This window comes from Branchiostoma belcheri, unplaced genomic scaffold (genome assembly GCF_001625305.1).
Source record: "Branchiostoma belcheri isolate BF01 breed outbred unplaced genomic scaffold, Haploidv18h27 scaffold345, whole genome shotgun sequence".
In the NCBI taxonomy this organism is placed as follows: Eukaryota; Metazoa; Chordata; class Leptocardii; order Amphioxiformes; family Branchiostomatidae; genus Branchiostoma; species Branchiostoma belcheri.
In genome coordinates this window covers 157-18498 of record NW_017803960.1, presented here as the reverse complement: position 1 = coordinate 18498, position 18342 = coordinate 157, and the positions used below count along the sequence as shown (strand labels likewise).

Here is an 18342-nt window from a genome sequence, read left to right as displayed (position 1 = left end):
TTTGTGTGATCTGGATGGAATGAATGACTCCCACTGCCCGTGTTTGTTTGTTTGTGAGACCATGTCAACTCAGCCGCGTAATGTGCGTTACGTTATCGAGGATGGGTCCCCATATGTGTTGGATTTGGGGTCTGTCAAGATCTCGCTGCATGCACAAGCTATGCCAATCTGGATTGAATTTAGATCTGGGCCACGCACAGCTGAAAACCACATATCTGATGTTCTTTTGTATGGAGGCCTCCTGATTGTAAGCTAACTCTATAGTCTGATTGACATGTTTTCTTAAAGTTGTGCTACACATCCTTACCGTCGTTACGCCTCAAGGGCACAGTTGTTTCTGAAGTCGACCTTACAGCCATTGTACCTCGCTTGATAGAAACCGGGTGTTATTGTCAAGCTGTAAGGACAGCCGTCCGCGCCTCACAGCAAGATTCGATAGTCCCTAGTATTGCACCGGAAAACTAACTATGTTATTATTGTAAGACGAGTGGCAAGCGACGCCAGAAGGGAAAGCTTACCTCCCCATTCCGTATTTGGTTTGGCCTATATGTCGATCTCTTCCCCTATACAAACTCTGTGTATTAAAGATATTTGAGATTGGAACGTTATATTGGGAGGGTTGCACAGCGTCGCAACCTGGTTCACCTAAAGGACGTGAACCCGGGGACGTTGACCTGAATGGTTAGCAAATAATCTTAAGGTGCAGGTCAATGGGAAGGAACGTGCTTTTACTCCACAACCTGGCACGGCAATATTCCAGAGGAAAGCCAAAAAGTTGATTGCTTGTATCTAAATTGAAATACTTCGACCAATCTGTTCACAAATTTATAATAGGCTTATTTATAACCTTACAAAAGATAAAGTGGCATGGGATGATAATAATCAAACTCACCGAATCTAACCGTTTTAATAGTGGCGAACGTAGTAGTAATGGCAGTATAAGTTGTTCAGACAGCAGTTGTCTGTTTTCTATATTGCTGTGCTGCACCGTCCTTAACACTGTACAAGCAATTGGGCATGATTTCGCAAATAAAGTTATAATTATATCTAAATTGCAGTTCTATATTTATATACTGCACTTTTTCAAGAACCAAATGTAACAAATTCGTGGTATTTCTGGTTAATTAGCATTACATGAAATTATGTATTTAGGAACAAATGGCTTGTATTCACATCTTAACCCTAAACAGTACACCTGGGGTCCGCGCGGACCCCAGCACTATGTATTCTGTAATATTTTTTTTCTTTCTAAAGATTTTTTTCTGAAATTTTAAGTAATTGTTACCCACAAAGTTGTCTCTCAATACAGTGCAGAAAACTCCGTTTCTACCATTTATAAAAAAAATTATATCTAATTTTCTTTTGGGGTCCGCGCGGACCCCAGCCGGCTTTCGATCATAATGGATACACTGGCGTTCTTATACATTACCTTATTTCCGTTTTTATATGTTTTTATGCACTCATCGTATGTCTACCAAGTTTTCAGAGAATAGTGTAGTAATAGAATTAAATTTTAATAAATTCGGTGTAATTATGACGTCATATGACGTCAGAGCTAATAATATAGTCCGCCATATTGGATTTTGACCAATGACGTCATCAAATTAGCATATTCTATGCATATTAAATGATTTAACTTATATTCAATTATGTAAGATGTTATTAATGTTGGAAAAGAAGTGTAATTTAATATAAAACTCAGAAAATTTTTATGTTTAAACCAAAATTACTTCTATTTTAAAAAAAATAGCCCGTTGCCATGGCAACACAAAAAAACATCAACTTACTAGTATTAAACTAATATGAACTTTTTTCCAGAGACATTTTAGGAAAGGTCTCCAAATTTGATACTTCTAGCGCAAGCCGTTTAGCCGCTATCTGAGATCAAAGTTAGGCCTCAAAAGCCCCTTCAGTCTGAAATGGGTTTAAAAATCGGGTATTTCTTCTTGTCTTCTTTTCTTCACCAAAAAATAGAAAAAGTTAAAAATGTATGATTTTTGTGTGTAATGTGGACACAGAGGTTCCCACATCAGTTTGCAAAACCATTGAGCTGGTAGCATGTTGATAATTTCTAAAAATTAGCATAAAACTGTTCTGGGGTCCGCGCGGACCCCAGGTGTACAGATTAATCAGTCCGGGAAGGTGTACTGTTGAGGGTTAACGAAGTTTATATAAATAATAAAGCCACTTTGCGTAGATCGATCTCCGTTTTCTTGCGATGGTATGAAAATTCAAGTACAGTATATTTTCAAAACGTTTGATATTTCTTTGTTCGTTGTCACATGTTGTTTATTTATCTTATTGTCATGTACAGTTACCAGCGTGAGTCTGAGTCGAGCCATTGTTCTTATGTGGCCGTTAGCACATGTTGTTTAAACAGACAGCAACATTTAAGAAAAGAACCGAGTTAACAGACGTCGGCACGTTCCTTGAAGTCAGGTTTCCCGCCGTATTTAAATAAGAAATGTGTGGGCCCGCGGCGTTTTGAAAAGACGCGACGCGCTTTGGAAAGACCCCGCGCCGTGGCTCATTCAAATTCGCTACATTTTTTGCTAAGTTTAATGTCTTCACCAACGATTTTTGACCGTCAATGTTGACGGTAAGGACTTAAATTTTTACCGTCCGACGGGAAAAAATACCGTCAATTGACGGTAAATAAAACGGGCGCTGGCTAAAGCCCTGGTTGAATGTCACGAGGTTTGTAAACTTAGATGTTGGGGACAAAGCCATAGAAGAGATTTTGAATAAAATTATATATATTTATTAACGTTACTTATAATTTAAGTTAAAATGTACTTTTGTGTCTCATTTTTTTATTCTGTTAAAAAGACTCTTAAAAGAGAGAAAACAGGTTATAAACTGTTATATACTTGATTTTTGTAATGTTTTAAACTTAAGTGTTGAAATATAGAAGTGCATGTTCTCTCATTATATACAATGTTGATGAGAACTAGAACCATTTATATAACTTAGGTAAATTGAAATGCTAGGATGGGGAAAATGCTAGAATGCATTGCACTACGGTACGTTCCACCACCATATACTCCTGAACCATCCACCAGTTCGTAAAAACTGTAAGCCTGTAAGCGGCGAAAATGGTCAGCTTTTGCAGAAGCACTTGTTACTTTACATGCATTGTAATAATATCTGGCGTCTCACGGTCCAGGTAGACCTTGTTTGATACTCAGTCAAATATGACACGCGAGAAGGGCTTCAAGGGAACGCTTCATCCGAGTACATCCTGTTTGTCATCAAGTCAAAAACATTCACCATATTTTGCCAGGCAGGTTGCACTTTTCTTTTTTAACATCTACATGATGAACTATTTTCGTTGTGCAAGAGTTCCAATATAAGGTAGTGTTTTTGTCTTCTTTACAAAGTCACATTATTGTGAATGTCAATAAGTAAAAGAGAGGGAAGCTATTGATGAAGAAATTTAAAGTTCTCTGCAATATATAGTCGATACTTTACTTGTGTGGAGCTAAGATATATAAAAGGGAAATAAGGACAGACAACATATCCAATATCATTTGTAAAACCATTATTTTCATAAGCTTGAAAAACAACAGAAAGCCGTATGAAATTACATTGGAAATCCTTGGAACACTAATTATCTATGGCTGAATTTACAACAAAGTTCTGCTGAAGTTATAACTCATTTGCAAACTACTCCTTTGCAAATTACATTAGAAACGACGTCGACGAGTGAAAAAAATTTACACCAACAGGTAAAGCGAAGGGTACCCCTTTAATTTTCAAACTACCAGCAGGCAAACAGAAGAACACATGCACACTCTATTACATCTAGATCTAAAAAATGCTTAACTTAATCACAATATCAAGGATATAAAACAGTACTTATAAGTAATAAACAATATTCAAGTTATAACAGAGTATAAACTTAATGATGTACCCACACTTAAACGTGTATATGTACATTAGATTCTTTCTTATCTTCTAAATTTCCTTCAAAGTATTGTAAATATGACTATCATAATAGCTTGCCGGTGCATGCCATGCTTATATGTATATTCAATGACTCTCCATTTGATACAGGTTTATATACAAAATTGAATTTATACGAAATTGAAAATTACGTCTTTTTGGTTATTTCAAGTTCCTATTGATATCATACTACATGTACAAAAGTAATCCACGGCCACCTGGCTACGTCGTCCTAAATAATTGCAGCGTACATGATAGATAAGGCCTGTATGGAGGCAATAGACAGTGCCATTGTAAATTAGTACATCTTTGAAATTGTACATGGCAACTAATAGATGAGGCCACTGTCAGTCACTACTTTGCTTTTGAACCGTACTGAGTACTGATTGCATTAAAAGTCTGTTAATCAAATTCAGCAATTAGTGAATCTGACACGTGGGAGAGTGGACGCGTCTAGAGTCAGTCATTCAAGCCACAGACCCTCAACAGGTTTTGGTGCGACTCTTCCCAGTACTTGGACTCCAACAACCTCTTCTTGTACTCTGCTGCTTTGTCAAATTCTGCCTCAGAGTATTCCAAGGTGTCTGTGATCTTCTTTGCCCACTCTTTTGTGTCGTCTTCAATGTCAGACTCCCTCACGCTGGTTTTCACAATCCTGTGCCTCATGTCTGGATGACATTTCTTCTTCTTAATCAAGTCCTTGATCATGTCTGCTAGGCCCGACTTGTCAGAGATGAGTACCGGGATGCCTGCTGCGATGGCCTCCAGACCGATCAGCCCGAACGGTTCGGCACGGGACGGCATCAGGACCAGGTGGGCCTGCTTCATATCCTCAGCAATGTCCTCCTGGGTTCCACGCGGCAGTAGTGTGGTCTTAATGTTACCACTGTGCAGGTTCTCCTCCAGGATTTTATTGCTTTCTTCATAGTCATCTTCATCTATCCCGCGAACACATAATCTGACGTTTCTAATCTTCTCTGCAACCTCCCCCAAGGCCCGTGCTACCAGGACGGTCACTCTCCCGACAGTCAGCACGACGTTCTCTCCTCCTCCTGGTCTGACAGAGATGGCTTCAAACACTTGGGATGGTCTTGGGAGAAGTAAGAAATGTCGGCGTGGATTGCTTTCTCCAAGGGACCTGTACTTCGTCTTGAAGTAGTCGTAGATCCTTCTTCCCAATGAGAACACGGCATCTGCATTCTTTGCATCTTCGAGGATGTCTTTCATCTTCTTCCCCGCGGCCAGCGATTTCTTAGTTCCCTTGTCGTACTCCGTCTCTTCTGGCATGTCGTGGTTGAAAAGGACCAATTTTGCCTGCTGACAGCGGCTCTCTTGTATGCCCTTTGCAGCTCCACTCGTGACATCTACATGGCCCACAATGCACTTCAGATCCTGGGGTATATCTGGATAGTGGAAGCTGTGGTAGTGGGTCAACCATTCCAAAGATGGCGTCCTCTTGTCCCTGGGGTCCTGAACAGGCAGATGCAGAACGACACCATCCTCTGTGGCACACCTCTTGTCTTCTTCAGATGCTTGCACAGCTGTAGCATGAACTGTAGCACCATGAAGTTTCAGAAACTGCGTCACCTGACGATTCGTAGGAGAAGTACCTCCATGGGACGTGCCGTACTTATCGTTAACCATCAGAACAGACGTTACCTCTGCAATTAATTCAAAAACAATGTAGGCATGTCACATTAACATAAACTGATTTTGAGTTATAACGGGTAAGATGCAGGTGCCATGAAACGATACTTGCTTGAATGTCCTTTTGATTGATACCGACTGTTGCTCCAAAATTTCTTAATTTCTTCTTAGCTGAATACCTAGTTGGGTTACTGTGTCGTATGTATGGACTTTTAGAAACAATAAGGTAAATAATTGTTGTTAAATAATATTTCTGAACGAAACATTCTCTGTACATGTTTATTTTACGGTATGTAGGATTTCATCCATACCTTGCTTCGGACGTTTTACCGGGGGGCCACTGTCGCTGGACTCGCCAACATACCGAGTTTTGGCTTTCCTCTTTCCACCTGTAATCCATATAAGATTGTTTAGCAATTTAAGCCATGCCATGTTATCCATATAATTCCCTTTTCTTGTTTGACGTACCGTCCAACGGAATGATAATTCTCAGGCAAAAGGTGAAGAAGCCTTTAGAATATGGTACGTTCTTACCTTTCTTATGTTGTATCTGGGACGCCTTGATCGTGGTGATCACAGTGCCTTCCTTCTGCTGAACCTGACTTGTCTTCCCCTCATCTGCAATGGACATACGATGAGAAAAATGTTTACAGCTTAAATAAATGACAATTTATTAGTGTGGATTTCAACTTTGCTTCTCCTCTGCATCATATATATCATTAGCATACACAAATAGAAAATCAAGGATAGAAAAAGAATAGACCTACCTTCGGAGTGGAAAAACACTGTTGCTGACGGGATCTGGCGCTTGAAATCTGTTATTTGTGCTCCGGACTCAGAAAGTCGTCTGAAATGGACGGCTCCTTGGTACATCTTTTTGGTTTGGCTCGGGTTGTTCAAAATCAGTCCAACGGACCACCTGTTGCGGTCAGCTGGTGGGAAGAAGAAGATGATACCCTCCCTAAGATCATGAGAATCCCCAATGACCTCTTTTTCTTCATCAAACTTGGCGTCTATCATTTCTTCACTGCCCATGACGATGCGTTGTCTGAACGGTGGAAGAGGCCGCATATTCTCAGCGTAGAAAAAGTCGTTGGGGTCGTCGTTCTTGTGAACACACATGAGGTGGACGCAGTTGTTGTCTGTTGTTGCCTGGTTTGGGTTTATGATGAGGTACACTTTGTCTTCAGTGTACCTGTTCGAACACGCATGGAATGACAGAGACGTGGTTGGAGATGGTGAAGTTAATGGAACATTTGACTCTGACGCCCCCCGATCCCCTGGAGTCTCTGCAGTGGAGGTCGTACTTTCGCCGCTTTTGCCACTTTCCTTGGCACCCGCAATCCTGAAAAAACAAGAGGAAGAGAAATATTGAAAACGCCATGTGAACAAGAAACTAGTAAATAACCTAACCTAGCCTGGATGCCAAACCCATAGCACACTGGACACAAAATATCTCAGTGAGGGTCAGATAGACCTGCCAGTCGAACGCTCAGTATCTGAGCGTAAGGCCCCATTGGTGGCACAGCAGGAAGCAATTTTACACCTCTGCTATGATTGGTTAAAAACTCCCAGCTGTATCTTTGAATATTCACCAGCAGATGAGATAAAACTGTAAATAAGGTGTATTTTGTCCTGGTGGGTTAGAGGACTGTTACCTAAACAAACAGGAAAGCCTCAGGTTGTACACTACTTCTACTGTTAAATTAAGTTCTGCTATTATTTTGGAAAATAAACTCCAAATACATCTAGACAATTGACTGGTTAATGATTAACTGTTGAGCCCAAGATTGTCTCCTGCTGACCAATGGTGGTGCCATGTAACAGGCAATCACATCTCCTCTCCCCATGCCTGAGAACTTTTCCCAAGGCTCACGGCCAGACCCAGGCTCACTGAGATATTTTGTGTCCAGTGTGCTATGGGTTTGGAACCCAGGCTAAACCTAACCTAAAACGTGTGAAATAAATGCTCCATCAAGCTAAGTTTATTACCCGGAAAAGTGTCTCGTTGTGAATGTGACTGCGTCCTCTGTCTCTTGAAACTCTGTCCTAAGCAAAGACCACTGGTGATGAGTTGATTTCTTTTCCATCAGGACGGTCTTATCTGTGCTGCAGTCGCTCTTCTTCCATGCCCACGGCAGGGTGACGCTCACGGGCTGTAAGAAGTCCTCCTCCTTTTCCTGGTGCACGGTCAGTATCGGGGTCACAGCTGAGAAAGCCTTTGTCAAGGCGTCATCAATGGGCAGCATTTCGACCTGTAATATTACAATAAGATACATGTAGGAAGTGGCAAAAGAGATCCTTGGTGGATTTTGGGTGAAAGTTCATGTTTCTCGGCTAATTAATAATGAAGAACATGAGTCATCCGACTATATGGACACGTGTCGTAGCAAAAACAGGAGCTGCTTAATTGTTTTTACGCTACATATAGGCTGGCATGTGACACAAACTGCAAATTAAACTGCAAGTAGATATAACTTTACCTCCAATGACAGGGACCTCCCCGTCTTGACGCATCCTTTTGGAAAGAAGACAGTGACACCATCCTCCTCAATTTGGCAACCTTCTTCTGTGATTCTGTACGTGTTCAGTACAACAGAAGACGACGCCTGTAGAAACAAATTGATATTATTTACAGCGACGAAAAGAGATTCAGAGCGCCTGTCTTGGTCCACGAGAAGATCTGATTACAAAGTATCGTAATGAACATTGCATTGTATCAACGCACCTTCCTCAGGATATCTGCTGAAACGAGACCAATTTTGGTGCTGGACAGTGGTTCTTCAGTCATTGGTACTTCTGTTGCTGCCATATCCAACATCCCCGCACAGCGCCTGCCGAGCACCTCTACCAAACGCTCTCTGGTTCCTTCAGGGTACGCGAAGACCGGAAAGACCAGGTCCTTGTTCTCTACACAGAATTCGTACCCGAGCGTGGACCAGTGTCTGCTGTGGAGAGTCTGAGGTGTGATGATCGGTACGACCATCCTGACGTTCCGTTGGAGAAGATGGTGCAGGAGTTTGTCTGTGATGATTTCTCCTGGTTCGATGACGTCTTCAGACACTGTTACACCGTACCTGCTGGACGATTGGACTGCCTGTTTCAACAGTGGCTGGGTGAGCTTGTCATTGTAGTCTCCGGTGTGTAGGAGAACAATTTCGTTCCCTAGGAATAACAGAGTGTCAGACAAACAAGCTGTTAAACAGGACAAAGCATCGCGGAAGGAGGAAGATAAATCAGAGGCTTCAAACTACAGCCAGGGAAGACGTACCTCTCTCTTCCCTGGGGAACATGGGTGCTCTCTCAGGCAGACAAACTTCCAAGGACGCTCCCAGCAAGCGACGGCACATGTCTCCGGCCTTGCTGACGGTGGAAACCAACTCTTTGAACCTGCTGACGAATGTGAGCTCGTGTCTGATCCGATCGCACTGCGCCAGACTCAGCCCTCTGCAGGTCTCCATACAGTCCAAGACAGGACCGATCGTGTGGACTGCGTCTGGGTTCAGCGTGGGCTCTATCATCACGGGTCCGGAACCACCTGAGTTCTCTGCATGTGCAACATGTTTTCATCAGTAACGAGTAAAAAAAACTACTTTAAGAAAATGAGCTAGACAAAATCAGACATCTGAATGTTTTTACCTGCACAGGACGTTGTCATATCACTTCTGTCACGTATCCAGACATTGATGAAGTCTTCTGGAAAACTGAGATAAAAACTATCAATTAGTCACACATGGCTTACTGTCAGTGCAATGTTAGGGACATACAAGACAAGTTCAAGAAGAATACTGCGCTTATCAAATGAAAGGGTTTGATTAACGGAAAAATTGAAAATACAACTGGTCTCACCGACTGGATTCCGTTGCCATTTCGTGCCCGATGTCAGACAGTGGGTAGAATACTGGTGTTCCTGTTCCTTTTTCTGACTCCTCCCCAAAGCACCAGTCATACTGGATGGACGGGATCCACTTCTCCTTGATCTCAAAGAGACAACTGCTGAGGAACTTTCTAACAGGAAGGGCCTGTGTGAACACTGGCTGGTCTTCAGCTTCAGCCGACAGAAGCTCCACCTTAAGGTAATGCTTCACTTTGGTTACCACGAACTGTTGCTTCCCATCGTCGGTAGGGAAGCGGCCGCAGCCGGCTAACACGTGGGACTCTTGAAGACCGAACCTGCGCACACAGATGGCTTGTAGACGATAGAACATGCCACTTGGGAGAAACATGTTGTCGAATACGACATACAGAGGATGTCGGTATCTCCTCATGTGCCCAGGATACAAGGTGCTGTCGTTAGGCTTTGTGGCCAGGAGAGATGGTACGAAGTAGATCTCTTCTTTCTCAGGATCACCCGAAGTGTCATCAAACCCACCGATCGGCGTGGCGTTGCAGAGGAGATAGTACTTTTCCATCAGTCGCTTCAGGAAAGGCTTGTGCCGCATTAGAAAAGGTTTCTGCATCTTCTGATCTGCTTTGGTCCAGATGATTGTCAACAGTCTGTCACTGAGGATGCCTTCGTTCTCCAGCCTCCTCCACATCTCGGCAACCTCCCCATCCGTGCTCCTGTCCTGTTGGTACTCCGGGACGGTGATGATGGTCTTGAAGACGTCAATCATCACCTGAGGTCGAAGGGCCACGTGATCACGGAGAACGGGTTCGTCGATAAAGATGATGTCACCAAGGTCATGTAGGAAGGTCAAAATGTCGGCAACATGGCTGTCATCCATGATACCCACGTCATCACTCCGGGCCAGATCTACGACATCTTGGAAACGACAGAATGGATCGTCTTCTCTCCTTTTGTCCATCAGTTTTGACTTCAGATGAAGCCAAGTCATCGGCACCTCCTGACCCATGAACCACAGACCCTTCGCCACCTCACGGAGGTATTCTCGGAGCTCGTCAATGTCGCTGTTGTCCTCGTTGAAGTTGTCGATGACAAATATCTTAGGCAAGACATGTTTACCCGCAGCCTTACCACTGATGTGATCACGTATATCTTTCTTGTACTCCTCAATGTCCGACTGAAAAATAAGAGCACAAATTCATTATAAGGACTTCAACGTACTGTTGATCAATCTGAGAAAACAACCCAAGGCTGAACCTTGCAGCCAAGAATATTAACTACAAGTTTTAGGGCAAAGACAACCTAGAATTATTCGTAGACTTACGAAAACATTCCCCATACCTCATCGACTCTGTCCTTGTGCGTGAGGACCAAAACGACACGCGGCTCTCCTGTCTGCTCCCGCCCGTGCACCAGGGTGTGTGTGCGGACTGAGTTCAGCCAGTGGTCCAAGTAGTCTGGACAAGTAGAGACGTCTTTTCATTTTTGTGTACGCAATTATTTTTGCCTTATTATTTCAGTTTTTCAACGTTACATACGTTTATGTGATTTAAGTTATTTTTCAATTCTAATGTTCAAGCTTTAAAGGCGACAAATAGATGTTGCCACTCAAACCGATTGCATTGTCACAACTTAGGTTTACAGTTGAAGAAGCGGTACGTACCTCTTCCAGTTACGAGGTTGTCCGCTGCCGCCTTGTAGTCCAGATCAGGAACTGGGTCGGACAGCTTCTGCAGCAGTGACATGACCAGGATGTAGATCCCGCGGTACGTGAAGAAGCACTGGTGCGAGCCGTAGTACGTGGCCTGGCCGCCGAAGTCCCAGAGGGAGAGACGCGGGTGTTCGGCTGTTCCAAGCTGCTCCTCGGTCACACCACCTTGGAGTCGCTCCTTGGCTTTTTCTAAGACATCATGTGGAATTTCTGGTGTTTGCTTTTGAACCATCACGTCACTCTGAAGTCGCTGTTGAGCTTTTATTTTGACATCACCCGGCATGTCTTGTGTTTGTCGTGACGTAGTCGTGACCACACTTTCTTCTCTCCCTGCAACGAAAGATTTGTCTTGTTTAATCTATCTTAGTTTAAATCTTATTGCCATTCATTCTTTTGCATCTTTTCTGTAGAGACCAATTACTACATTTGCAAATAGTTCCTTGGCTCAAAGACATACATTTACAACAAAGAACACCGTATAGTGTAAAAGCAACCAGTTCCTTTTTATCTTCTATAATGTACATTTCTTACTTGTGAAAACATCTATGCATCTCTCACCTTCTTTCTCATCTTCTTCCTCCTTTTTTTGTGTCTGTTGACTTTGCGTCGGCGTCTCGTCCTTCGGTGCTTTCTCCTGCTGCGTTTGTCAAAGTCCGCTTCCTTGTCGTTTTTTTGTGCTTTTCCTGAGTTTAATATGAACACGAGAAAGTCAGTGAGATATCATTGCCCCTTCATCTCTATGTGTGTGTTTCTAGATGACGCGTGAAAACGATATAGAGGTGCCAATTCTCGTGTTCTGTGCAAACATTGTAGATTAATGAATAAAACGTTATGCTTCTAATTCTTAAAAGCATTTTCGTTGTCCTGACTGTGTGCGTTGCCCTGTGCATGTGTATATTATAATAAAAAGTTTAACTTTATTCCAACACACAGTTTATAGAGAGATCAAATTTTCAGCGACCACTGTCGCCTTCATCAGGATAATTAATGACCAATCACTTCACAACGTTATCTCGCGAGAGTTACGGTTAACAGACTCGTGACATTATTCACACGAGATTTTACTTATACTTGACGTAAGCAATTGATCTCTCTGTATCAATTGATAATTTGATCTCTCTGTAAACTGTGTGTTGGAACACAGATGAACTTTCATGATTATGTGTATATTATGTACATTGATATGTAAAAGTGATATTGGATACCTGTAGACTTTGTCCTGACTGCTCCTTGTGCTCCTGACGATGTCCGGGTGCGTGGTTTGTCCCGTTCTTGTTGTTCCGCTAAGCGTTCTGCCATGGTTTCCTTGAATTCGTCTGGCTCCTCTGTAGCAAAAAATCCATACAGTTTTACCCTTTGTTACAACTGACACGTTGTTACAGTTTGTCAAATGTATTTATAAGAAATGCACAGAGTGACGTGTCATGCTGATTTTACATGATTTTCAAGAACATGTGAAATGTAACAAAGGTGAGAATATATTACTGCTTGACATGTATTACAATATCTAATGTTGTCACAAATGATGAATATAAAACCTTAGAATCTTAGAATTTTATAGAATCTTAAAACCTTTTGCCTTCCGCCAAGTCTTGGTCTGTACGCTGGGTGAAATCTCGATGCCGTCTGTTATCGGTTCATTCTCCACAGCCTTCTCTCCCGTCAGCCTCCTGACGACACACGTCTTCCCGGATCTGAACTGACCAACCACGAGCCCGCGCACGCTGTGCACCGGTCGCGCCCCCTGGCGGCAGGCCTGGGAGTACAGCTGCTGCATTCCAGGACCCCGCAGCTGTATTTCGAGTGGAACACTGCTGTCTCCTGGATGAGAAGATTTATACATTTCATCAGACATCATTTATAATATCATTTTGCTTCTCGTACACTTACGTAAAGCCGACGTCTGATTAGGCCACACCGATTTAATTTTATGGATGACATCCTCTGAAGACCCCCAAACTAGTGCGCGCGGGCGAATAAAAAAAAAATTCCGGCCAAAAATTAAAATGCTACTTAACCACAGGAATACAAAGCTGGTATTGTGAATTCGCGGCAGTTAGTAGCGACGTATACGACAAGCCGGCAAATGCTGGCTTTTTTGCGGAATTTATTAATCGGTACTGTCCGTATGTACCGAGTTCTTGAGTCGTGGAGCTTCGAATTCGATAGCTTGGGTGCTCGGCTCCGTTTTGTCGCTGACTACCATGGACTACCCAGGCCTAGAGTCAGGCTAGAGCCTCCGTGGACGTGATCTTTTTTTTTTAGGGCGACAGGTGAAAATCAATGCGCGCGCGGATGTCATCCATAAAATTAAATCGGTATGGCCTTAGATAGATAGAATGATCTACTGAGTCAAGTATTTGTATTTCACAGCTAAAATAGTTGTGTTATACCTTCTTTTGTCGACATCCCTAAGTCTTCACGATGTCCCGTGATGTTCTCAGTCCCCATGTCGTCTGTGGGGAGGCTCCGCTTACTGCCGCCTCTGCTCTTACGATAGTTGCCGATGAAGTTCTGAAAAAATCATTACAAATGACATGACTGTTAACCAGGATGATACAACGAAACGATGAATCACAATTAATTTGAGAAACAGAGTACGATTTCATAAGGCCAACACTACAGAAAATAACGCACGAGTTACACCAACAATTTCAGCTAAAGCTCCTCTTCTCTAGCAGCACAAAACGTTTTAGCCTTTAGTAAGATACAACTGATTAAGCTCAAGGGATCAACCAGTCATCACTAAAACACACCTTCACTTGGTCAACTGTTTTCCCGCTCTGCTTAGCTGCTTCTTCTATCAACGGACAATCCTTCTTCACCTCGGTCATTCCGCTTTCTTCATAGAACCGGACGAGTACAGGATCGTAGCCTTTCTTACGCGTGGAGACTTCCTGTAAACACGCACACGTGAAAGTGAGTTATGTTTGGTATGAGGGCGGTTCTACAATTCTTTCTGAAACACTAGTCATTGCAGCAGGCTGAAATTGGACATATATCTGTACATATACACGTACATGTTTCTATAGATAGATCACATGCCTTCCAACTTCCCTCGTAACTAAATGTTTCTAAGCAATTCTGATGATAGTCATAATGCATCTCTCTCCAGCCTGCCAAGCAGAATACAAAAATTCTAAGTGAAACTAAAAAAAAAAAACAAAGTACTAGCATGCGTACCAGATAAACTAAAAACAACTTTATATCATCTTCAACTTGTAGTTTGATATTGTCAACAGCTGTTTGTGAACCGAAATTTACAGTCATCTCAATCATATTCTTTAGATATAATGCTTTATGATTTTGTATCACGTAAGTTTTGAAGCGACTTACATTATTTTGTTGTTGGAGAAGCTTCAGTATTTCCTTTTTTTTGTTGTCCAGATCAGGGTCACGTCTGTCCTCATCTGCAGCGATGTCCTCCGCCGTTTCACCATCCTGGGAATGAACATGCTGTCAATTATAGGCTTATGAATGTTGAAACATCGGAAATAAACACGATTGAATGAGTACACTATATGTAGTAATCATCTAAAACATATACAGTAGGTACCGCAGCAAAGCTCATGTCTAGAAAGAAATTGGTTTGTAGGTGCTTATGTCATACTATGCAGCAATCGTGATTTATGTGTCACAAGTTATTCCAACAACAGCTTCCTCCTTGCCTCGGGCAGTAATGTATGTATTTATGTGAATAATCGTCTTAAAAACGTATTACTTTTATTCCAAAAGAAGTAAAGGCAATATTGTACTTATGGATTGGTGGTCAGTTATTTACCAAAGAAGCCGAAGAATCGACTGACCTTGTTCCTGAGACCGGCATCAGCCCCGTGCTGCAGCAGTATTTCCGCACACTTGGGGTGGCCCCATCTAGCTGCATAATGGAGGGGTGTGTCTTCCTGTTGGGGCATTGACAGTGCAATTTTATTCATTCTTAGTATGATCAAATAGCATCCCCTTATAAATGTATATATTTACATAACTTACTGACTCCAAACTCACTTGAAACCATTCCCTAAATTTGCCTTTATACTGATTGTTTCTAATAAGGCCATGTTGATTTGATTATATTGATGACATCCTCCGGGAGCCCCAAAACTGATGCGCGCGTGCGAATAAAAAAAAAGTTTTGAAAAAAAAGAAGTTCTTTTCATTATGAAATCTACGTGGTCATGAGGGTTGAGCAAATGGCACAGAATATGGTTTGGCGAATAATCTAGTCTTCAAGTTCATTTCTTTATAATTTCGTCTTTTTCGTTTGATTTTGGCATTCTACGACATTGGTATAGTTTTTATTAATTTTTTTGTAACTTATGGTATATTTTTGCTCATTTTGCAACTGTTTTGTACGATTTACAGTATGGTTGAAAACTTTTTTTTTTGAAACGGCCGAAAATTCATGCGCGCGCGGATGTCATCCATATAATCAAATCAACATGGCCTAATGGATAATCACAGTAACACTGCAATTTCATTAAATCTTGTCCAGTTGACGGTTTTTTTTGCACAATATTTTTTTTTCAATTTCGTGTCTTAATCAGGTCATCGACCCCTGACCTTTTTCGCCATTTGATGGCGTAGTTACTTCCGCATTCGTTGTGTTTCGTTGCGGCGTGATGCGCTGCACGAAAATAGCCCCAAATTGTACATATACAGGGCACCATATGCATGATAATGTATGTGCAACCCATGTTTTATGACACCAAAAAATGTATGATGTATTCCGACAGTTGATGATATGTTGTATAGCCCCATGCGTTCCAAACCGCACCAGCTTCATGTTGACAACAGTTTAAATTGTAGACAGCAAGTAAACCACTAAGTAAGAAGATTGAGAAGATGAATGTCAAATCTTACAAGATGATACAGAAATACTTCTTGTTTCACAGCAATCAGTCTACCTACCCACTTGTCCCGTGCGTTCACATCTGCACCAGCTGTCAGTAAAACTGATACAGTTTCATGGTGGCCATTCTCGGCTGCCTGGTGCAAGGGAGACTCTTGCTGTAAAATACATCAGATGGTCTTCAGCATGACAACAGGTCGGACAAATGTGTAGTTATTTTTTTGACAATTCTAACGGAATTCAGCAAATAAACTGCTTTAAGAGCTATACAAATATTCACTTCGTATAGCGTTGTGTGTTGGTGAAATTTTTGTGTTGGTTATATTTTAAACAGCAAATGCAAAATAGAAAATGAATGTCAAACCCAACAAAATGTCACAAATATATTTCTTGTATTACAGCAGTCAGTCTACCTACCTCATAGTTCCGTACGTTCACATCTGCACCAGCTGTCAGTAAAACTGATACAGTTTCATGGTGACCATTCCAGGCTGCCCGGTGCAGAGGAGACCATTGCTGTAAAACACATCATGGCGGGCTGAAGTAAACTAGTAGAAGTAAAGTAGGGGCTGCTGAAGCTACTGGCACAAATGTGGAAAATTCCAAGTATTGCTTTGTTTTGTGAAATGTTACGGATATGTTACAGACAAGCTGAAAGCTGAAGACGGGTGCAGCGACCAGTGCGGCCTTGCCCTTCCCATCTGTGGTGCCTTTTATAAGCGGTTTGCCCCTCCTGTCTCTTGATTTTCATTGCACAGCCTTAAATGTTTCTTCACCATATATAAGCAAAATGACAAAAGACATGGCAACAAACCCAATAGCCACCAGCAGCATTAGGGTTGACTCCCCCCGCTAACAGCTGCTTCACTCTGTCCGTGTTTCCTGCCTCTGCAGCCTTCCCCAGTGCCTATAGCGGCGGCAGACAGGAACAGGAGAAACAACTGTCAACACTCAGTCAATCAGAACAACACTCATCAAGATTTAACACCTATCCCCTCATTCATCCGTCATACTGATATTTCACTTCCTTTCATGTTTCTCAGTGATAAGTTATACAAAAAAATGTATGATTTATCTCCTGTATTTGTGCATAGCTCACATAGGTTTATTGTTTATTTCAGACTCAACGGCCCATAGTATACAGACACATAACATGTCACAAACACATCTGAAAAAAAAACATTAAAAGTATGTAAAGATAAATGTAAAAAAAAGTCTGCCGAGCTGTCCTGTCGCAAGGAGGCCACCTTACGGTGGGCGGACCATCTACATCAGGCTAGAGGAAAAGGCCTGCTATAGATGTACACCATCATATGCACAGTGAGGCTCGTCCGTGTGTAACATCACTTCTATTTTTAAAATGTTTTCTTTACTCTACCTCCTCGTCTTCCTCCTCGTCTTCCGAACTCGACTCTTCAGACCCAGACTCCTCTGACCCGGACTCCTTGTTCTCCTCCATGTTCTCCTGTTCTCTTCCGTCCATGCCTGGCCTGACCCTACAGATAGATGACACCACCTGGCTAGTGACACCTGTCTTAACTAAGACTATATAGATCTAGTGCTTTCCTGTAGCGCAAACACAGACCCACAAATATATAATTTCTCTCCCTAAACAACATTATGGTAGTGGAACAGACCAAGCATCATGTACAGCGCGCTCAGGACTTACCTGATTTACAAATTATCATGGTTTCTAAAGCGTTTCCGAACACTGTAGATCAAACTGTACCAACAAAGGAGCGATAATTTCAAGCCATACAGACTAGACATATAGCGTCAATACTTTCTAATTCAATCAACATCAACAGTTTATCTGTGTGCTAAAGGACTGTGGTAAAAGTTTCTTTAGTTTTTGTACTTCAGGCCCTGCTACGTATGATGTACGCGTTACTTCCGGGTTTACCTGAGTTTTTCCTGATGTGTCTTATGAGAGATTGGTAACCTTTTCCCGGTCTTCAATATCTCTGTAAGGTTCTCGGACGCTCCAGGAAAGAAACCCTCTTGGTTCTGACGTCACAAGACGTACAGGTGAGTTCTCACGCCGTCTTGAAGACAGAGCTAGCACGTTACGTCCGCTAGTGAGAAGGGTTGTCGACGGTTTTGGTGGGGTTCCCATGATTCATAGCGCACGCTATGACGTACTAGTATTCTGTAGTACCGGGGTGAATGACCTCAGGAGGATTTGCCGGTATACTGGCTGTGGTTAGTGTGGGACGTGTATATCTTAGATAATTTTTAGCCTTACATAATATAGCGGGTATATCTCAGATGATTTTTAACCTTATGTATCGTGTCTTAGATGTTTCTTATACTTATATATCGTGTATATCTTAGATGTTTCTT

The 18342-nt window shown here is 42.2% G+C and overlaps 1 protein-coding gene across 1 annotated transcript; it reads right to left on the bottom strand.

Annotated features, from left to right (window-relative positions):
• Window positions 1-3918: 3918 nt before the first annotated feature.
• LOC109475709 lies at window positions 3919-18084 on the bottom strand. The gene is made up of 22 exons (XM_019776473.1): window positions 17903-18084; window positions 17378-17495; window positions 16814-16906; window positions 16417-16515; window positions 16059-16157; window positions 14957-15052; window positions 14487-14591; window positions 13907-14047; window positions 13544-13664; window positions 12723-12971; window positions 12364-12475; window positions 11103-11476; window positions 10781-10896; window positions 9442-10616; window positions 9232-9296; window positions 8864-9139; window positions 8321-8757; window positions 8076-8201; window positions 7585-7847; window positions 6360-6937; window positions 6127-6210; window positions 3919-5606 (listed from the first exon to the last, which is right to left on the bottom strand). Exons 2-22 carry the CDS (start codon window positions 17480-17482, stop codon window positions 4405-4407), a joined length of 5916 nt encoding a protein of 1971 aa, XP_019632032.1. The 5' UTR covers window positions 17483-17495; window positions 17903-18084; the 3' UTR covers window positions 3919-4404.
• Window positions 18085-18342: the final 258 nt, after the last annotated feature.